This window comes from Scaptodrosophila lebanonensis, unplaced genomic scaffold (assembly GCF_003285725.1).
Source record: "Scaptodrosophila lebanonensis strain 11010-0011.00,11010-0021.00 unplaced genomic scaffold, SlebRS2 tig00000080-arrow-pilon, whole genome shotgun sequence".
NCBI lineage: Eukaryota > Metazoa > Arthropoda > Insecta > Diptera > Drosophilidae > Scaptodrosophila > Scaptodrosophila lebanonensis.
The window spans coordinates 1,835,990-1,856,350 of record NW_022060561.1 but is presented as its reverse complement, the minus strand read 5'-3'; the positions used below and the strand labels follow the sequence as shown (position 1 = coordinate 1,856,350).

General features: G+C 38.7%; 6 protein-coding genes, 1 long non-coding RNA gene and 1 other non-coding gene across 11 annotated transcripts; 4 read left to right on the top strand and 4 right to left on the bottom strand.

The window, feature by feature from the left end:
- Positions 1–226: 226 nt before the first annotated feature.
- On the bottom strand, positions 227–10,396 carry LOC115625883. Of its 3 annotated transcripts, none has more exons than XM_030521102.1 (6): positions 10,280–10,396; positions 7,339–8,526; positions 2,141–2,302; positions 1,913–2,071; positions 574–852; positions 227–504 (listed from the first exon to the last, which is right to left on the bottom strand). In XM_030521102.1, the coding sequence occupies exons 2-6, from the start codon at positions 8,443–8,445 to the stop codon at positions 385–387; spliced, it is 1,827 nt and encodes a 608-aa protein (XP_030376962.1). In that variant the 5' UTR covers positions 8,446–8,526; positions 10,280–10,396; the 3' UTR covers positions 227–384. The 3 variants fall into 3 exon arrangements, with proteins under 3 accessions (XP_030376962.1, XP_030376961.1, XP_030376963.1); XM_030521101.1 differs by having other exon boundaries at positions 10,186–10,345; XM_030521103.1 differs by lacking the exon at positions 10,280–10,396 and adding an exon at positions 8,682–8,760.
- Positions 10,397–10,731: 335 nt separating this feature from the next.
- LOC115625820 (FK506-binding protein 59) lies at positions 10,732–12,776 on the top strand. The gene is made up of 8 exons (XM_030521010.1): positions 10,732–10,993; positions 11,072–11,214; positions 11,295–11,415; positions 11,475–11,613; positions 11,669–12,026; positions 12,104–12,214; positions 12,279–12,416; positions 12,477–12,776. Exons 1-8 carry the CDS (start codon positions 10,795–10,797, stop codon positions 12,588–12,590), a joined length of 1,323 nt encoding a protein of 440 aa, XP_030376870.1. The 5' UTR covers positions 10,732–10,794; the 3' UTR covers positions 12,591–12,776.
- LOC115625821 (putative RNA polymerase II subunit B1 CTD phosphatase RPAP2 homolog) lies at positions 12,698–13,426 on the bottom strand. Of its 2 annotated transcripts, none has more exons than XM_030521011.1 (4): positions 13,355–13,426; positions 13,185–13,296; positions 13,029–13,126; positions 12,698–12,972 (listed from the first exon to the last, which is right to left on the bottom strand). In XM_030521011.1, exons 1-4 carry the CDS (start codon positions 13,381–13,383, stop codon positions 12,777–12,779), a joined length of 435 nt encoding a protein of 144 aa, XP_030376871.1. In that variant the 5' UTR covers positions 13,384–13,426; the 3' UTR covers positions 12,698–12,776. The 2 variants fall into 2 exon arrangements, with proteins under 2 accessions (XP_030376871.1, XP_030376872.1); XM_030521012.1 differs by having other exon boundaries at positions 13,188–13,296.
- A 95-nt stretch (positions 13,427–13,521) lies between these two features.
- LOC115625880 (cysteine-rich PDZ-binding protein) lies at positions 13,522–14,005 on the top strand. The gene is made up of 2 exons (XM_030521097.1): positions 13,522–13,744; positions 13,800–14,005. Exons 1-2 carry the CDS (start codon positions 13,581–13,583, stop codon positions 13,927–13,929), a joined length of 294 nt encoding a protein of 97 aa, XP_030376957.1. The 5' UTR covers positions 13,522–13,580; the 3' UTR covers positions 13,930–14,005.
- Positions 13,909–16,011, bottom strand: LOC115625879 (twinkle protein, mitochondrial). Its single transcript, XM_030521096.1, has 3 exons — positions 15,705–16,011; positions 15,205–15,642; positions 13,909–15,129 (listed from the first exon to the last, which is right to left on the bottom strand). The coding sequence occupies exons 1-3, from the start codon at positions 16,009–16,011 to the stop codon at positions 14,018–14,020; spliced, it is 1,857 nt and encodes a 618-aa protein (XP_030376956.1). The 3' UTR covers positions 13,909–14,017.
- A 445-nt stretch (positions 16,012–16,456) lies between these two features.
- LOC115626175 lies at positions 16,457–17,283 on the top strand. The gene is made up of 3 exons (XR_003995571.1): positions 16,457–16,549; positions 16,802–16,946; positions 17,129–17,283. It is a non-coding gene; the product is annotated as an uncharacterized LOC115626175 (long non-coding RNA).
- LOC115626240 lies at positions 16,599–16,713 on the top strand. Its single transcript, XR_003995576.1, has one exon. It is a non-coding gene; the product is annotated as a small nucleolar RNA Z5 (small nucleolar RNA).
- Positions 17,284–17,660: 377 nt separating the features above from the next.
- Positions 17,661–18,517, bottom strand: LOC115625694 (40S ribosomal protein S2). Its single transcript, XM_030520834.1, has one exon. It carries the CDS (start codon positions 18,514–18,516, stop codon positions 17,710–17,712), a length of 807 nt encoding a protein of 268 aa, XP_030376694.1. The 5' UTR covers position 18,517; the 3' UTR covers positions 17,661–17,709.
- Positions 18,518–20,361: the final 1,844 nt, after the last annotated feature.

Genomic DNA, 20,361 nt, shown 5'->3' with positions numbered 1-20,361 from the left:
TTTCAAATTGGAATTAAGGTTATACGTAATGGAAAAAATTCGAGATAAGATGAAACAGAAGAAAATTGTATAAAATTCGAGTGAAATTTTGTGTGTTGCTATTTGACTCGACTCTGTATAAACAAATTGTAGTCCTCAATAAAAGAAAATATAATTTTATAAATGTTATTGATATATATACATATATATATGTATGTACCTACTAAAAAACAATAAATCAATTCTATGCCTTATGGATTTGTGTTTTTATTCGATACCAGCTCGAATTTGGTCTAAATTCAATGCGTTTCGATTTCAGTTTCATAAATTTAGTTTCTTCAAATATGGAGCACGGCAAGGGGTTCCTGTTGCTGGTTAAGTGTCGAATCGCCACCGCTGAGCATGTTATGCCGAAGAGGGCTCATCGGTGACCAGAGATAGGCGACGTTTCACATCCTGTGTGGTGTTGTAGGCGCCACAATGGACGCACTTAAGTCCGATGAAATGGAATTTGGTTTTGCCAGTCTGCAATCGAAAGGGCAACAGTTGTTACTCAGCTACTTTATCCCACAGCTTCCCTGCTTTCAGACTCACCTTGTGGCAATCATTGCAGAAAATATGGACACGTTGGTTCTCACACTTAAGTGGTACGGGCATGCGCAGAGCCTGTTCGTCCAAATACTCCCAAAGCGCCGTCATGTCAATCAGCGATGTCTGGCACGTGGGGCACGTGTAGTGACCAGAGGCGAGCAGCTGATCGAAGCACATTTTGTGCAGCAAATGGCCGCAATCCGGAATGTGGCAAGGAATGCGAGAGGTGTGAATATCGCCCAGGCAGACGGGACAATGTGAGCGGGAAATATTCTCAACGCACTGCAATTAATATTGAACAATATTACAAATAAGTAAGTAGGTTATGGTATATTAAAAATTAATTACTTGATACCCCCCGATCGAAATTATTTTCTTAATTTCAATTTAACAAAAATTTGACATCTGTTGTTCCTCCCTAGTTGCAGGTCGTGGCTGCTAATGCGTAAATAAATTATTAGAATATATTCTTATACATGCTGTAATCATTAATGCCAACTTTTTTCAACATATACCTGAAGGGTACAAAAGTCCAAAACATGCTCCTCTATCCATTAGTCCGTATAAGCACCGAGAACTTTTGAACGGGGACACATATTGGGACCTCTGGAGAATTACCTCTAATATAATATGGTTTTTGTTTAAAAACACAAAACTTGGAACTTATGGGCTCAAAATAGTGTCTAACTACATTCTGAAATTTCATTGAAATCGGAGCACTAAATAGTATAGATGTCATAAAACCGTTTAATACAACTAAGTTTATTTGAAAAGGAAACAAGTAACTGTAGTTTGTGGTGGCAGATTGGAGGGAGCTATAAGACTAACCCACTAGTGACTGCGAAGTTAAAAAAAAAACTAGGGGGAAATATTACATACTTGTACTTCTCTTTCTTATACCCAAGAAACGATCGAGGCTGTCGAGTGACAGTGAAAGTGATAGGAAATGGTGCTTTGTGAGCAACGCTTCAACAACTTCCATGCCATTGCCATTTCTTTGATAACTGCCGATTAAACAGTCGTAAGTTGCTTGACCACTAGCCGGCTTTTGAATTACCAAGCAAACGTTTTTTAAATTTATGCTGCCTCACTCCGCCAGTTGTTGTTTTTATTTAGTTTTTGTGCCTGATACTGGCAAGTACGGCTATTAAAAATAAAAAAAGATGAGTGCAGTGTGTTTTTGCGAATTAACTGGTTTTTGGAAACTCCATCATGTTCAGCAAACTAGTCAAGAAATGCCTGCAGTTTTCCAAATCAAATTTGCATTAAGTTATTCCTTGGCTCTCAACTCAGAAGTAGTTGTATGTACAAGTATATAGTCGCCCCCTTCGCGAATACTAACCCTATGCCCATCAATCTTCAATTGTATGGGCAAGCACATGTTGCAAACTTCGCAATGAAAGAAATTGTCGGCGCCTCCGATCCGACAGATGCCACAGCCATGACAATGATACTGTTTTTTGTCCGAATCATCGAAGAGGTTACATATCAAGCATGTGTACTGGAAGTGGGACAACAATGTTATTGGCTTTTGGAGCGTTTAACTAAAGCAGTGCTAAATAGGACTTACCTTTCCAAAACGTACGCCGCACTTTTGACACTGCTCCTGAACCTTCTGACGTGTATTGCACTCGGAGCAGATGAGCTCCGTGAGCGTTTTACGATCAAAGTGGTGGGACTCGTTCTCATCGTGGCAGAAGCGACATTTGTAGAACTTGTTGCAGCAGGGAGTCTGCAAAATAAATAGCATGCATACATATATACAAGGTGCAATTCAAAAGTTCCAGGACTTTTTAAATAGCGCGGCTCCTAGTGGCGCCATGTGTTGGAAATTTTTATCCGTAAATTGTGTATTCTTCAGTGTTGTCGTATGGAATTAATATAACAGCTGATTTGTATAACAGCTGGTATATCGCGCTAAATGTGACATTACATTTGTAGTGTTGGTCGGAAAATGAACATCGAACAAAGAGCCAACATTAAGTTTTGTTTTAAACTTGGTAAAACTTTTACCGAAACTCATCAAATGATGAAACAAGTTTATGGCGATGATTGTAGCCGTAGCCGTATTCACGAGTGGTTTAAACGTTTTCAAGAGGGACGGGAGGACTTGGAAGACGACGAACGTTCGGGCCGGCCAAAAGATGTTGTGAACGAAAAAAACACGGAAATTGTGCGTGAATTCATTAAAAAAGAGCCGAAATCATCGCTTAAATATATGGAATCGGAATTATCAATATCAAAGGAAACAGAAAGGTTCCGAAACGTTTACAGTGAGTTAAATTTTAATGGACTTATCGAGATAATGACTACTTCTTCTAGCACTCCAATCTTATTAAAATATATGCACAAACAAATTATTTAAAATATAAATATGAAAAAAACCATAGAAACACCGTTTTGCAAGACTTGCAATAAATAAACAAATATCAAACAAAAAGTATGCTTAATAATTAAAATGAGATTAATATACATAACATAAGATTAATATACATAATATATGTACATAATATCTAATTGAAAAAAAAGACGAAAAAAAGTAATAATGGGAACTTATAACGTCGACGCGCTTCTACTTTAGATATAAGCTGTGGCGCAAAAGTGGCGTGAACTAGTTGGGAATTTTATGTGATCCACATTTAAAATATAAGCATCGATGTTTCGGTTTGATGTTTGTTGGTTTCAGTGTTTCCAACTTTATAGAAGGAAAAAATCTGTTTTTGACGGAAAGGAAAACGAAAATAACAAAAAGCGGAAAAAAAAGCTAAATGTATTTTTTCAAAGCCAGAATTCCCGCTTCCCGCAATTTCGAATATTTTCCCGCAATCTCATTTCAAAAACAACCAGGGGACGGGAAAAAAATTGGCAACACTGATTTTCTTTATTGGAAATGAAAGACCCAAACTGTATTCAGAAAACATATATTTCATTAATGTTATAAAAGGAATTATTAGCAACACCGTTTTAAGAAAAAGAGTTTTCTACTTTTTAGAAAGTATCTTCCATTCTAAAAAATATGTTCATTTATTAAAATATATGCACAAACAAAGCAAGCAAAAAAACTCCTTTATTAACAGTCTTTCTATCCACGAATATTGTTTCCAGCAAGTTACATCTTTAATTTAAGCTAACACGCTTGAATTATGCAAATGAATTACTTGTTTGAGTATAAAATAAAATAAAATATTGATATTAATTGATATGACACAGGACTTGCTAATTTATACCAAGCCAACGTCAATCTGTATCGGATAGCAGAATTTACCAACGCATAACCCCCCGGAAAGTTGTTCAGAAACTAGCGTGGCATTACAGTGGCTTTAATGGGGACATTTTGTTAAATTGAAAATTAAGCTGCTAATGAACGAAATAAGTTGCATGGAAACAAAAGAATATAGATTTTCGACTGAAAACTGATCAGCGGCGCCACAAACAAACCAACATCCAAAACACATCCATTTCGGCGTCTGGGTTTAATGGCGGACTTGACGTTGCCATAAACCCAGCCAACACAATTCAATTAGATGCGTCATAAACCGTAATGAAATCAAGGAGAGACCGAATCTGAAACCGAAATAGAAACAGAAGCCGTAGATCGCAGTTCGCGTTTCGCAAATCGCTCGTAAAATTATTTTACACTTGGGGAGCAGCCAATGCGACGTTCAATTATATGCCTGCTAATTGAATGGCTAAATACTAATATCCCGATGGGCTGCACTATCAAATATGAATCAGTTATAGTCTAGTCGAGCCGTAGATGTCCATAAAAACCCGAAACATGTCTGGTCTGGCCATAAAATTGTTACAAATCGATTTTATAGCAATTTGTTACCAATGGAAACTAAATAATTAAACCTCAAGTTAACAGTCTTTCAAAAGGCGAAACATGTTATCAAGTCCGAGTAGCGATGAGTTTTCCCATCGATATAAAATTGTCTTTAAAAAACTATAACAAGTCTACTCATCATTAATTATTAATTCTTATCAAAATTAAATAAGCTCTAGAGCTACGTACACGAGTGTCAAGTTTTGGTTAAGTCTTCATTTATTATTTGTCAATTGTCTAATGAGCTTAATATGTACAAGTATATAAATAGTTAATCAATCCTTTTATATTATTTGATTGAAGATCACTAACCAGCTTTTTAAAAGGTGAAGTGGTACCCACAAACTAGTTATATATTGTTGATCAGTAGTCGATGCCCACTACTTCTACTTATATAATTAAAATTGTGCACAGCGGCTTCTATTGAATTTCATATTTAATGAATATTTCTGCAATGAAAACTTATTTGTTTATAGATATATTGGTTGCAACGACATTAGTAAAGCATTAGGCTTCCTGATTCACGATCTCCCAATTAACTAAATCACATGTGATTTATGTCCACTTTTCTGATTTGTATTTCTTATCATTTACAAAATATGACCCAAAGGGCATTGCTCAGGACTCTTGATTAAGTTATATATTATCCTATTTTCAAATATATGAATTTCAAAAAATAAGAACCAATATTTTTTAAATTTCAATTCATTTCTGAACCGGATGTAGAATATTGTGTATAGAACTCGGCTGCATTCTAGCCATTTTTAATGGAATTGCCTGAAGATGACTCTCTCTGCTACTTTAAAACATGTTGGTTACAAACTCATTGCATAGCTTCCATCTGTGTTTAAATAATATAACTAACCTCGAATCGGGAAACACAAAGAATCAACCACTGTGTGTACTTTAGTTTAATGACAATCGACTCGAACAGACTCGACAGACTGTTCTGCGCCGAAAGGTTAGCAATGAGAGGTATTGCGGAAAGCAAATTGTTTGATTCCCACCAGATTTTTTTCCAGTAAAATATAATATTAGAAAATTAACTTGGTCTAGAACAAAAGAGATGAGCTGAAGAAAAGGCTATGAAAAATACGACGTAGGAAAAAGATTTTAAATGTTCTATGCCAATTTTTGATAAATTAATTAGAGTTGAGCTTAAATAAACAAGCAATTGCTTATTTATATTTCGATTTGTTGGCCTATTTGAACTCTTTCGCACTTGTTAGCCGACTTTTGAAAGTAAGAAATCGTTTCCTCAAGCTCTTCGCACAAGATACAGACATACTTGTACATATTTACAAACATATGAATATGTTAATCCTAATTATACAAAGTGAAGTACCATTGCAGATTTGAGTATGCAATTGGGCTTATAGTAAGATATCCCATTGTGATTGTTGTTTCAGCTGGAGCCAGACTTTGTAAAGAGACATTAGACTATAAGTTTTCTAAGCCACGACTACTGGGCGTTAAAGCAAATAATGATGCTTAACAATAGGCTCGTATTTGCATTATTTATTATTTCACACGTGTGCCAGTATTTTAATTACAACTGTTCCAATATTACTTCTAATAGCATCTACATGTGTGCCTTTTAAACATGTACTTGTACAGTAAAAATTTGAGCGCTCTTTAATGTAGCCTCGTCTACGTGTTCGAGCAATAAATAAAGAGTAGGACGCTAAAATCACGCAAGCCCGGTACTTGGGATGCCTTTTATACTATTTTGCATCTGCCCGATTTGTTCTTCCATTGGAAACAAAAAGCGAAATAATTCGTACAATATATTTTGAACAGATAACAACTCTTAGCCTGAAAGGTGAACTCTAGTAGATGGGAAATAAAACTCTCTGAATGCAAGAAATTGAGGTCCATTAAATATTTTCAATATCTTCTTGCCTCTTTTTTGGACAAACACACATTAAATTTTTAACACCTGATATTTAATAGTTAGTTCAACAAAAGAGAAACAAAAGCAAGCAAGCAAGAAACAAACTCGTAATTTTGTCCGGATCAATGAAGGTGCTAAATGATCATTCACTGCCCCAGACAAATTCTTTCAATAACCACTTAGGACCAGACATAAGTTCAAATTGCTGCTCTGCTAAATAAACATATACATATATACGAGTAGATATAGTACTTGTATGTATGTATGTATGTAGTACTCGAACAATTCACAGGCAAACACTAATTCTCCCAATTGAACTCAAATTATGTAGCCACAATGATCTGAAAAGAAACTGTAGCCCAAAATTTTAAAAGTCGCACGCGGTACTTTTGCATTTGTTTGTTTAGAAACACGTAAATAACTTTAAATGTTCATTTGCGGCCAAACAAAAGAACACTTCCATAAAGAATGCCACAATAAAGAAGAAAAACAGAAGCACCAGATTCTGCACAGATAGTACTCGTATATATCTTTGAACAACACACAAACGATTACAAATCGAATTAAGACTCTTCAGCTTTGTATAGCTAAATATTTCTGGCACTATATTTTGCTAACTCTTTGATCTACGCAAATTAAATCTATTCCACAACTACATAACCTTGTCTAATTCATAAATTGTGGACAACATGATGAGTGCGGGACAGGGGTTTTTAATTTCTTGTTACAATTTAGAGAACCCTAACTATGAACTCTTTTAGAGATATTTTTCTGGAGAATCTGATATTTCAAGTTTTCCCCACATTTGCTTTGGATTTTTTTTTGTTAATTTTCAATGCAAAACCTTTTTAAAATACAATATTTGAAATGAAATGTAAAATTAAAACGTTGGCAGTGTTTCATTTGCTCTCATGTGACGCCATATCCTGGCGCCTAACAAATGTGTCCTATGAAGGTTTCACAGCACGACTAAGGGTTAAGGTTAATATCCCCACTTGCCAACTTTTTTAGAAGACATTTCTTAAACACGAATATTCCTTTCACTTACCACAAACATAGCACGTCGCTTATAGTGCGCACATCCAAAGCGCAAGGACTCCGGTGTGGTTGCTGTTGTTGTTGTTCCTGTTCCTGTTTCAGCTGCAGTCGCTGTTGTTATTGGTGTTGCCGCCAAGCTGCAACTGTTGCTGCCACACGAGTATTGATCATATGGCTCCTGCTGTCGCTTATTGTGAGGGGAGTGGGTCTGAACAACAACGCTATCACTAGCCTCCGTCGCAGAGTCCACAGCGTACTTGATAGTATTTTTATTGTATCCATAAATGCTGTGCTCGCCCACTATGTTGCTGCCATCGAATTTGAGAGCCGGCGTTGAATGCGATTTTCGCAATTTAGCAGACATTGTCGGGACTGGGGCTGTGACTGAGGGGGGTGTGATTGTCGCTGGCGACATAATCAGCTGTTGTTTTTGTTGCCGCTCTTGTTGCTGTTGTTGCCGCGCTATCTCAGTGACTGGATCAGCCTCAGTTGAGGTCGCAGTTGTTGTTACTGTTGATGCTGCTCTTGCTGTTGCTATTGCTGGTGCCGGTTGAGAAGACTCTGACGACAGCAGCTTCGTTGGCGCTGCTGTCGCCGTTAGCTGCGGCGCCACCGTCGGCGTCGACGTTGACGACGAATTTAAATTGACTTGATTGAGTTCTTCTGTATTGGTAAATATTTGTACATCAGTTTTTCTGTGGCTGTAGTTGTTGCTACCGCTGTGGTTTTCATAAAGCGATTTTCGTCGTTGCTGTTGCTGCTTCTTCAGTTTGTTGCTGGCGCGGCAAATGCAGTTGCTTCTGCTGTTGGTGGCGTTGTTTTTGCTTTTGTTAATTGTTGCTATCAAGAGGGATGAAGGCACTGCCTCTGCTGACGACGACGCCTGTTCAATTGTTTCTTCATATAAATTATTTACTCTTGCCGTTGCGAAATCAACTTTGCTGCACTCGCGTCTTATATTTCCTTTATCAACGGCAACAACAGCAGCATCAACACTTTTATTTGCAATCGCCTTAGCGTCTACTTTTTTTCCTTCAGGTTTTCCAGTATTTGTTTCTTCTTCCTTTTTATTACCAGACGATTTCCCTCTATCATTTGCGTGACTTTTTAAATTCATTGCTTGCCGCCAGCGCCAGCACTTGATGAGGCCGTTGTACAGTGCTTCCAGAGCGTTAGGAAATTCAATGAGTCGAAGTTGCTGGTGTTGAAATGTATTCAAAATTAAGTCGTTAAACTAATTAAGTTCAAGTAGCTGAACGAAACCATCTAATCAAACATCTGAACAGCTTAAATACATTTTTAAAGAACTAACTAACTAACTTTAAAGGATTTGCTTATAATCGGATCACTCACTTTAAACACAGTTTGGTTAACCGAAGTTAATATCTTGTCTTCATTTAAGCCTTCTTCTGATTTATTGCTAACACGCAAACTTGCATAACACAAATGCAAAATCAAGGTTGGTTTTTGCATACAAATTACCAAATTACTGATTTTTGCAGGTCAATGAGTGGCGGCGGCATTCGTTTATTGTTCAATCTTATCTCGAAAACAATTCGTGGTCAGTTTACGAAAACGCTGCCCACTGTACGGGACACTTGTTCACGTAATAACGAGTTAAAGCTGCAACAACCGCAACTTTTACTGCAACAACTTAGATGATGAAACAGAAAGACAATACTAAAGTCTTACGAATTTTGCCTTTTTCCAAAATTTGATATTTTAATATCCAATATAAATAACACTTTTAGTCCATTTTTGTTTTTGTATATTAAGCTAAGGAGCCAAATCGCGGTTAGGGGTTTATTGTAATACCTTATTATATTCTAAACAAGTTTTTGGTACAAATCGGTGCACTATATCCTGTATGATCTTATTATTATTATTCAATCATATGCATATGCAGCTCCATTAAACAATGAGTGAACTTCTTTACTATTAATAGATTCATTATTCTTTGGGATTGTCTATTTATTCAATTTAATTTTTTTTTTAATAAATGCATTCTGAAAGTACCAAAAACTGTTGAAATTATTTGCTATGCCGGATTCAACCGATTTTCGTTACTAGCCGTTAACCCATACTGCCACATCGTTGCTTGCCGGCGGCATGCAAATGCTGCTGGATAGCGAAAGCAAATGCCTTTGTATTTGCATTATTTGCGTATGTATGTACTATATGTATGTAGATATGTGAGGCTATCCATTGAGCTACTTTGCTTTTATCACACGCAATATTATCGTTTACATTTGCTTTTATTTGAGTTGCGGCTGCGCTTGTGCAAGAAATGGCTTTACTCTATTTGAGTTGTTTCGCCCCTTTTTTTTGCAATTATAAAGAGAACACGCCGACAATAAATATTGAAACTGTAACTGTGCGAAAATTATATGCGGGAAATGAGACAACAACACGATAAAACGATCGGCAAGCAAGCCAGGCAGTGGCCGACGACAACGAATCCGAAAGCAAAGCCTAAGATTTTGGTTGCAAATTAAACTTTCATATTTACGCACACACACACACGCACGCACACACACTTATGCAGAGCGCAGGCGCACACCTGCCTATACGCACATGCGAAATAGAATTGCAAGCAACACACATACATACATACTTGTATTTATTTATTTAAATACAATTTATGTCGTTTTGTTTTTATTATCTTGCTGTTTTGCCTTTTATCATAAGTATGGATATGTATATATGTGTGTATAATATTGTTTTCATATTAGTCCGTTGCTGCAATGATTTTTGTTGTTATTTTTGTAATTTGTTGTGGAACGTGTTTTTGCCACATCTTTCCAACGCGCGCCCTCACACGCACACTCTGGCAATGGTCGCTAAGCTTAAACCTTACTTTTTTCGCCTTTTGCTGCTACTTCACATCACAGTCGTTAATTATAATTTATAAACAAAAGTTGAAATGGAAATGAATAAATGAAAACACACACCAACGGCTGCCGCAAACAACAAGCGGCCGTCAATTAAATTAACAGAAAAGTGCCGAGTATGAAACACAAGCGTGCTCGCACACCGCTCCCGACATTACGTTCGGCGCAAGCAACAGATTTCGACTGAGTGACCGTTACTCTCACTAACTCACTTCAAGCTGAATCGACGCTACGATCAAGAAAAGCTTTTGCTTCACGCTTTTCGCGAATATATTATTTAAAAAACACAAATAGAGTTGTCAACCCGTTATATTTGTTTTTAAATAGTGGTCAAAATTTCTGAATTTTTATGTTGTTAATTGTGGTTACGTTATTTATAGACCATATTTATTAATTGTGAGGTATTCCTTCTGAAACGCCCGCTAGCTAGCAGCCCTGGTGCGGCGTTTTCATATCGATACTTTTTGTAGCGAAAAAATATCAAGCAATCGATGCCTTGCACGCTAACAATTAAGTCGAAAACGAGAAGGGCAGAGAATTAGTGTCAGTCGGAATATTGGAATTCTAACAGAAAAATGTCTGATGAAGTGAAGAAAATCGATCTGTCCGGTGACGGCGGTGTCCTAAAGGAAATTCTGAAAGAGGGTACCGGCACCGAGACACCAAATAACGGCTGCAAAGTTTCTTTGCATTACACCGGCAGACTGGTCGATGGCACTGAATTCGATTCAAGCGTCGGCCGCAATGAGCCCTTCGAGTTTGAGCTCGGCAAAGGTGCGTGTTCTAGCAGTTTCGATGAGACAAAGTAATTATTATAGGTTTGTTTTATATATTTATGCGCGTCTGCCGTAGGTCGTGTTATCAAGGCCTTCGACATGGGTGTTGCCACCATGAAGTTGGGCGAGCGCTGCTTCCTTACATGTGCTCCGAATTATGCTTACGGCGCTGCAGGCAGTCCTCCGAGCATACCTCCAGACTCAACACTTATATTTGAGGTAAGAAACAAGAAACAATACTTAGCCATTGGATAGTTCTACGGAAAATCTTATAATATGCCGTATTTTTACGCCGGCAGTTGGAGATGTTGGGATGGAAGGGCGAGGATCTAAGCCCAAATCAGGATGGCAGTATTGAGCGTACGATTCTTGAGTCGAGCGATAAGAAACGCACTCCCAGCGATGGAGCGTTTGTCAAGGGTAAATTCCGTTTATCATATATGCGGTTGCGGTTATAACGATCTTATCCATATTTCCAGCACACATTTCTGGAACTTTCGATGGACGTGTATTTGATGAACGCAACGTAGAATTTGATTACGGAGAGGGCAGTGCTATTGGTATTGTCGAAGGCGTCGAGATTGCTCTTGAAAAAATAAGCATTGGTGAAACTTCCAAGTAAATAGCTAATTTAACTAAATTTTCCTCCAATCTAATACTCTCTCTTTTTTAGAATAAAAATTCAACCAAAATATGCTTTTGGCGCCAAAGGTAATGAAGAATTTAAGATACCGCCAAATGCAACCGTTGAATATGTCATCAAGTTAATTGATTGCGGCAAGGGTCTAGAGGAATGGAAACTTAACGATAGCGAACGCATTGCTGAGGCCAAAGTCTATAAGGAAAAGGGCACCAACTACTTTAAGAAGGAGAACTGGGCATTAGCTATTAAAATGTATAACAAATGCAAGAACTTGTTGCCCAATACCACAGATACCGATGATGAGGCGAAGAAGTTAAAAGTGGCTACCCATAGCAACATCGCGTTGTGCCATCAGAAGAATAATGATCATTTCGAGGCAAAACAGGAGGTAGCTATAATGAGATACACGCTGCAACAAGGAAATAAATTTTTATTACTTCTCACCTTATTATTATCTCAAAATAGTGCAACGAAGTGCTCGCCTTGGATTCAAACAATGTGAAGGCGCTCTATCGACGCGGTCAATGCAATTTGACAATCAATGAACTAGAAGATGCCTTGGAAGATTTTCAGAAAGTTAGCAAGGATTTGCAAACTCATAAAATTGACTCGAATTACTAATTTTCTTTTATACACATAGGTAATACAACTAGAGCCTAGCAACAAAGCCGCTGCTAATCAGGTGGTTATCTGCAAGCAGAAGATCAAAGAAACAAAGGACAAAGAGAAGAAGCTATATGCGAATATGTTTACCAAATTGGCGGCCGGCGACAAAGAGGTATAAACGCAAGCTGCTACTTATTAATTAATTCATTTGCTTGCCTCTTGTAATGTCCAGCCCGAACCACCACGTGACACGGATGTGCTCTCCAAATGCGGCGAGTGGTCCGAGGAGGATGCAAAACGTGAAGCGGACTTGACGCTGGAACGCGATAACATAATAATGATCTAAACGGAATAGGATTTTTACAATTATACAACACGCTTAGTTTCTACTTAAAAAGCCATTTATATTATTGGCTTTCTTATTCCCACAATGAATTCGAAACAAAATTGTAATGCATTGTAAAAACACAAACGGATGCTCCATTTATATAACTTAATTTTGGCATTGGAATATACATGAATGTAAAGCTAATTATTTTTTGTCGAGCGGCAGCAGCTTAAAATTCGGCTTTGGCTCCTCGTCTCGTAGCCACAGCGGAGTGCTGGGTATCTGAGTCTTAATATATTCGGATGCCCTGAAGCAGTAGCCAGAGCAATACTTTTTGCGTTCCGTCAGGTCGTACACTTTATTGCGAATTGCGCAGATCTGGTACTTTTGGGCAGGTATTCTGGGAATAGAAGGGGGAATGTGGAATCCGTTGTTTCACGTTTGAGTTACGCTTACTTTTCCAAAACTGTTGAACAAAGCGGATAGCCGCAGAGCTTATAAACGTGCCGTTCATCTATAACGTCTGCGTAATTGTGCGGTCCGATCTCCGAAAGCTAAACACACAGAAAAAATGTTTTCAGTAAATGACCACAACAGTCAACTCATACTGACCACATCCAGAAACGTCTCATCGCTTATGCCGGGTTCCAGAAGTGACACCACGATTTGTTGCGCTCTGGCAATGGCAGCGCGTTTCTTTAGCACTGCGGCTATCAGCTGATCGCTACGGAAACCGCATTGTTTTATTATAAAGTAACAGGAAAACTAATTAAGATCATTACCGCAAACCTCCGTTGGTTGGAGTAGTCATTTCAAAGACATGTTTTATTTAACCGTAGGAAAACAATTGTTGACTTTATTGTTAGTGGTGGGACAAAAGTCAATTAATTAATCGATAACTTTGCGCTGAGCTATCAACATCCATTCCTAGGACAGTAAACAAATTACCTTGTTTTCAAAACCAAAGCAACTTGATTCCCTGAAATTAATATAACTGTAGCAATCAAAATGGTTTGTGAAAAGTGCGAGTCTAAGTTAACAAAAGTCTCTGCGCCAAATCCTTGGAAAACCAGTAATGCGACTGCAGGTGGACGGAAAGTAAATGAAAACAAAGCATTGTCGTCTGCCAGAGAGCGTTACAGCCCAATGGGCAAGAGTTTGGCTCCCTGTCGGTAAGAGCAATTTAAAAAGACCACCCCAACTTCAGATCATAATTCTCTTTCGCAGTATTTGCAGACAGAAAGTGCATCAAATGGGAGCCCATTACTGCCAGGCTTGCGCCTACAAAAAGGCTATTTGCGCAATGTGCGGCAAAAAAATGCTCAATACAAAGAACTACAAACAAAGCTCAACATAGCGCAGCTCTATTGAAAATATCAATAACAAATGGATTAATCTTAATGTAGATATAAAAACACCGTTTTTAATATATAGAATATTCAGTTTTAAGTGATCGTCTTTTCCTTTTCTCGCCGCCTTTTCGCTGTGTTCGCAATGGTAGAGTAGCTGAGTGCGTCGCGGTCAAACTCAAGTGGCATAATGCCCAAGTCGCCACTATAACGATTTTTGGCTATTTGTAAGTATTTTTTACCACGTACCGAAGTAAGTCGTTTGTCCTGAATGATCAACACATTGTCCGCCTCCTGGGTAGCCTTTGCTGTGCCAAAAACGGAGCTTGTGGTCAACTCATCTTCCTGCCGCTCTTTGCGTGGATGCATCACGAGCGTTACGTGCACATTATGCTTAGTGGCGAAGCCGCGAAATGCCGCAATAATAGAATCCTGCTCCCAAAACTTATCACCACGATATGAAGAGACACCCATCATAAACTGAAGATTGTCAATGATAACATGGTTGATGTCGTGAACATATTGTGCATGCTCAATAGCCTCCAAGACCGGTTTGAGCGGCTGTTGACCATGAAAGGTCATAAAATATATCGGCATGCGCTCGAATTCCCCGGCCCAATGTGCAAACTCGTGCAGCTTATCATCCAGAGGGTAACCAACAAATTGACGAAGCAGTGTGGCCGCCAATCTCGTATTTCGTATCTCAAAGGAACCCCACAATGTGCTCACGCCCTGTTGGGCCAAATCCAACGAATATTCGCTCATAAACGTTGTCTTGCCGCTGCCTGTGGGGCCTGTCAGTATCGTCAACTCCCCCTTGCGATGTCCCTTCAGCAATTTGTTTAACACCGGAAACCGTTTCCATTTCACGCCATTCACTTTCTCAATGTTTTGTAACTCGCTTAAGATATCATTTCGCAGCGCATTAAAAGTGGTGATAGCTTTGTGTCTTACAGGTGTTGCCTTGGCCAATATGAGCCGTAAATTTAAACGTCTCTTAAATGCAACGTGCGGCGCCGGTTCCGTCTCAGTGGGTCTTATGAGCAAACAACGCTTCTCATCCATTTTGTGTGCAAACGAACGCGCTGCATCCCAAGTGGGCGTTGCATCGTAGTTTAACCAGAAGACCAGCTCCTTAAAACGCTCTAACGCCGGCAAGCATTCCTGCGGCAGCATTTGCAAGGCATATGGCAGACATACAACGCAATCTGTAAATCGAATAACATTAAGATTAAAAAGGTATGCATTAAAATCATGATTCAAGATTGTCACTTGTGTCTTACGCGATTCAATATTCTGTGTGGCAAGCACAATGAAATCTAGAAGATTGCTGACCAGCACTGCCTTATGTTTATTGATATTGCCATGTATCAAGATTCCCGAGCTGCTTCCTCCTTGGAATGTCTGCTCTCGTCGATCGTTCAAATACAGCACTTTCTCGCCCACAATTTGTTGCGCTGCATTGCGCAGACTGAAATGCAAAAGATTCTGCTCCGGCTCAAAAAGCGCGCCAATAGCATCCAATTGTGAACTCTTCAGACCTTTTAGCCCCACATGATCACATGCCTCTTGGGTCACACTAATCAGATTGGGAAACTGTGAGTCATAAATGACGTGCCGCTGCTTTTGGAATTGATAACCCGATGGCGTGGGCGTCTGATAAGCTGCCAATGCATTTGAGAGCGAGGATTTCACATCACAATGGGGACAAACGAAGACACCTGCATATAAACTCAATCAATAGTGATCTCTTTAATAACATTCATAAAAGTATTAAAATTACCCGTTCGTTTGTTTATATAAGCCTGCTGGGCGCCTGTGCGTTGTTGTTGTTGCGACGTCGTCGTTGTTGTTGCTATCGTATCTTTGTTACGTACGCACAGCCGGCATTCCAATTGGAGGCACGTGTACCCGTCTTTGTGCTGTACATTTTGCAAACGTAACTGTTTTTTAAAGTCAATATATTCTTTGGGGTCAAAATTGCATTCTGACTCGCTTGATTCAATACTTGTTGCATATTTTTTAGCCGAAAGCCGGTATTTGTTGTTATTCGTGAGCAGCAGCGATTTAATCAAACCGGCGCGTCTCATTTCACAGGGTAACTCATTCATAATGCAGCTGTTCTGACCATAGGGCGAATCGGAACTGCAAAAATAAAAGCGCAACAGATGAATTTGTGGAATATGAATGCAAAATTAAGTGAAGTTTCACAAACGTGAACCAGACAAAAAAAAATTACTTTTTCAATGCGTAATCTCCACTCAATTTTTTTTATTAATACACACTCCCAATAAAATCCAAACATCAAATGCTAAAATTCCTATTTGGTGCTGGTATGTAAAGAGTTAATGATCTGATGTCCATAATCCTGGCTCTACGATCAACAAACTTGAAAAGGAACGAAGAGGCGAAATTATTTAAACTTAACTTTTGTTTTGCGTCGTTCCGATATCGAGGAAAACATCGATAGTGCTTCTCGCCACAACTCTTTTACATCGATATAATTTCATTGTAATCAAGTCTCAGAAGCGACTCTGTCCTTCTACACGGCATTCGACTTCCGCTCTGAGCCACTTATTCATTTTCTGTTTGGTAGCCACGTGCATGTGAACAAGTCAATCTGCAATGGTAAGTCGAATTCGAACAAATTTTTTTTTTATTGCTATACATATGTGGTAAAATGTGATGAAACTGATGACGAGACTGAAAGAACATTTCTTCGACCTAAGCTGTATTTTTCAGCGTTATTTCGAATCATAAATGTTTCTTTAAGATGAATCGGCAATCTGATCGCACATATGAAGTCAGCATGCATTGTTAATTAACTTTACACTTTCTATAAAGAAGATCCTAATTATAAATTTATATATTACATTGCAGGGTTGAATATAAGAATCGTTTTCCAAAATGGATGGAAATTTGCAACTATAATACGCAGATATGCATATCTGTGCATGTATGATGCACGGTAGAAGGTATCTTGTACGCATAACCTAGCTCCTGAGACGCCGATGTAAAAATGAAGGTAAGCACATGATTATGAAATAGCTAAGAATCGGAAAACATTGTGATGAATTTTTACACAGACCTGTACTGATAAGACTCATGTAGAAAACTGTAAACTGATCAAAACTTATTTTATATGATTTATTTTATACTCAAATTCCTGTTGTTAATGATAGAAATTTTATATGGTTTTTATTTCAGCTCCCAATGGCTGCCTTCATACACTGTTCGGGATGATGAAGAACGGGCTGCAGAAATCACAATTTATGGAAATGCCCGTCTGCATAAATATGTATGCTAAACTGCATTTGTACAAAAACAGAATAAAGAAAAGCATAAGCGCTTTACTTAAATGATTTCAAATGTTTCATTTCCTACGAATGTACAGCAATACCTCTAGTAACCTCATTTCGGGTACTTATGTATGTGTACATACGGAATTTTCAGTAGTGATTTGGCACATTAAGAAACTATATTATGCTTGAAGGGTGACTGCATATTTGTTGATGAATGCCGACGAATTCATAGTTGGCCTGCGGTGGAGATTTTCTCTTGCAGCTGGGCTAGTCACGGTTCCATTGCCTAGGCCTTACATAAATACACGCCTCCCGGTTTGCCGGCATGTATTTTTTTTTTTAACATTGGAATGGCAACTGTACATATAGTTCATATTCAACAGACTTTAGTTTTCAGCACGTTTCCATAAATAGCCCCACAATTAAAAGAAAAATAATCAGAATGAAATGAGTGCAGATGTTTTTTATTTAAAAAAACTGGTTCGCTTAAGCATCAGCGTGCAGACGGGCTGTGGGCTTAGACAAGAAGTCGGAGTAAGCCTGATAGGGTGTGGCACCCAAAGGCATCTCCTTCCACAAATCAGGCGTCAGATAAGCATAGGTCTTGGCGATGGCAGCATAGGTAGCCTTGGCGAAGTTACCCAGAGTACCAGTGGAGCCACGAGCCGACGTGTAGCAATCCTCAATACCAGCCATCATCAACAGCTTCTTAGGAACGGGAGCTGACACAATGCCAGTACCACGGGGAGCCGGAATGAGACGTACAGAGACAGAACCGCACTTGCCAGTCACTTTGCAGGGCACTGTATGGGGTTTGCCGATCTTGTTGCCCCAGTATCCACGGCGTACAGGAACCACAGAGAGCTTGGCCAGGATGATGGCGCCACGAATGGCTGTGGCCACTTCCTTGCTGCACTTAACGCCCAAGCCAATGTGGCCGTTGTTGTCACCAATAGCAACGAAGGCCTTGAAACGTGTGCGCTGACCAGCACGCGTCTGCTTCTGCACAGGCATGATCTTCAAAACCTCATCGCGCAGCGAAGAGCCAAGGAAGAAATCAATGATCTCAAACTCTTTGATGGGCAACGAGTATAGGTAGATCTCCTCCAGCGACTTGATCTTGCCCTCGCGCACTAAACGACCGAGTTTGGTGACTGGCACCCACTCCTTGGAGTCCTCCTTGCCACCACGGCCACGTGCGCCGCGTCCACGACCACGACCGCGTCCACCTCGACCACCGCGAGAACCAAAACCACCTCGGAATCCACTACGGGCTGGAGCTGCGTCCGCCATTCTGGAAAAAAAGTAAAACCTTAATATACATACACAGACACTTGCATGGTTTTTATGGTCTATTGTAAAAGTGCATTAAATCAGACGCCTAAGACCATCCTTAAGCTAACACTGTGAAATGTAGCTTTCTGGTGGAAACCGCAAAAGGTATTTAAGGTATTCATCATGTTAAGGCACTTTATACATACATACGTATATTGATTTTTCTTGGCTATGCCTCGGCGGCGGCCATTTTGAAACACGTGGTTTATAGAATCTAGTTAAAATTTAAATTGTTTTTTTAAGCAATGCAAATTTAAACATATCCATAACCCACGTCTTTACAAATGTTTTAGATGTGTTAATATACATATATTAACATTAGATAATTAAAAAAAAAAAAAAAAATTATAATTAATTGAATGCGTACCTGTAGTTGCTCAACTTTATAAAGTGAAAGACAAAAACCAAATGAACGAGCGCTTCTACTCGCTGTCTGGTCGAGCCCTTTTGACAGCGTGGTCCAACCACAGTTGCTCATAGAAATATCGATATTCGATATTAAGATGAAACATTTTGCCACCTAATGACTTAAGAAAATCTGGCAGCGCCCATAATTTAGGCAAATTTCAGAAGTTTTATTTAAAATCAAACAAAGAAAATTATATTCCATACAGTCTCCTTGAGATTTATCATTGTATTTTTACTTGTTCCCCAATTGCTTGCAGAAAAAATTACACTGTGCAGAAGGCTTTAAAAATGTGGTGTCCTTAAATCAACTGTTAAAAGTATCACCATGCTTATAAATATTTCTTATTTTATTTTTATTTTTCATATTCCCACGTGCCAAGTAGATTTTTTGGTCTGAATTACGATTGTTAATACAAAAATAAAATATTAACACAATAATTTGATGACAAATTTATTCAATAAACAAAATTAATTTCACTACCAAAGTGGCGGTGGAAATTGAATGGATGGAAAAGATGGAAATTGAAATGGAGGCAGTTGAAATGGTGGAAATTGAAATGGTGGCAATTGAAAAGGTGGAAATTGAAGTGGTGGGAGTTGTAGTAATGGAGGAAGCGGAAACTGAAGTGTTTGAGGCTGAATTTGTTGAAAATCAAAAGGTATGAATGGAAAAGAAAACAAACTTTGTGATTGCGTTTGGATAGGATGGTTTTCCAAGTTTGTTTGGTCCGTTTTCACCAATCTTGTTACCTCTGTGACTATCGGTGGTATATCAGTTGAAGGAGTTGTTGTCGTAGGTGTACTGGTTGAAGTAGTTGGCGTTGTAGAAGGTGTATTGGTTGGAGGAGTTGGCGTTGTGGAAGGTGTATTGGTTGGAGGAGTTGGCGTCGTGGAAGGTGTGTATGTTGGCGTTGTATTAGTTGCTGATATAGTTGGGACATTAGTTGAAGGAGTTGGCCCATTACTCGTTGTTGAAGTGAATAGCGTATTCGTTAAAGAAGTTGTCGGTGAATTCGTCGCAGAGTTTGAATTTGTTGAGCTGATAGGTCGTGCAGTGCTGGGTGTCATTGATGTCTGATATGCTGTTAATGGCCACCCTGGCTTTCTATATAATTGGGGCTTATTATAAATAAGATGGAAAGTCCTTTCTGAATCAATAGCATTTTTGTTTAAGTGAATATTGTGATTGAGTTGAACATTTACGTCCTGAGTCCTTGCAAATTGTCCAACGCACAGAAGAGCAGCCACAATAAACAGATACGCCAATGAATGCTACAAAAATATAACTTAAATATGACTATTGTACATAGAATTGTTTTTAATGTTACCTACCATTATGAAACTTTGAAATGCACTGAAGTTGCAAATGAAGTGACGCTCTATTTAAATCCCAGA

Coding starts and splice junctions, on each gene's coding strand:
- LOC115625880 (XM_030521097.1), top strand. CDS start 13,581: ATGGTTTGTGAAAAGTGCGAGTCTAAGTTAACAAAAGTCTCTGCGCCA. Junction 13,745..13,799: donor AAGAGTTTGGCTCCCTGTCG/GTAAGAGCAATT, acceptor TCTCTTTCGCAG/TATTTGCAGACAGAAAGTGC.
- LOC115625883 (XM_030521102.1), bottom strand. CDS start 8,445: ATGAATTTAAAAAGTCACGCAAATGATAGAGGGAAATCGTCTGGTAAT. Junction 2,072..2,140: donor GCGGCGTACGTTTTGGAAAG/GTAAGTCCTATT, acceptor TCCCACTTCCAG/TACACATGCTTGATATGTAA. Junction 853..1,912: donor TGAAGATTGATGGGCATAGG/GTTAGTATTCGC, acceptor TATTAATTGCAG/TGCGTTGAGAATATTTCCCG.
- LOC115625879 (XM_030521096.1), bottom strand. CDS start 16,011: ATGAGACGCGCCGGTTTGATTAAATCGCTGCTGCTCACGAATAACAAC. Junction 15,643..15,704: donor TTATATAAACAAACGAACGG/GTAATTTTAATA, acceptor GTTTATATGCAG/GTGTCTTCGTTTGTCCCCAT. Junction 15,130..15,204: donor CACACAGAATATTGAATCGC/GTAAGACACAAG, acceptor TTCGATTTACAG/ATTGCGTTGTATGTCTGCCA.
- LOC115625694 (XM_030520834.1), bottom strand. CDS start 18,516: ATGGCGGACGCAGCTCCAGCCCGTAGTGGATTCCGAGGTGGTTTTGGT.
- LOC115625821 (XM_030521011.1), bottom strand. CDS start 13,383: ATGACTACTCCAACCAACGGAGGTTTGCG. Junction 13,297..13,354: donor CCAACCAACGGAGGTTTGCG/GTAATGATCTTA, acceptor CGGTTTCCGTAG/CGATCAGCTGATAGCCGCAG. Junction 12,973..13,028: donor TGTTCAACAGTTTTGGAAAA/GTAAGCGTAACT, acceptor TTCTATTCCCAG/AATACCTGCCCAAAAGTACC.
- LOC115625820 (XM_030521010.1), top strand. CDS start 10,795: ATGTCTGATGAAGTGAAGAAAATCGATCTGTCCGGTGACGGCGGTGTC. Junction 11,416..11,474: donor CGATGGAGCGTTTGTCAAGG/GTAAATTCCGTT, acceptor CCATATTTCCAG/CACACATTTCTGGAACTTTC. Junction 12,417..12,476: donor TGGCGGCCGGCGACAAAGAG/GTATAAACGCAA, acceptor TGTAATGTCCAG/CCCGAACCACCACGTGACAC.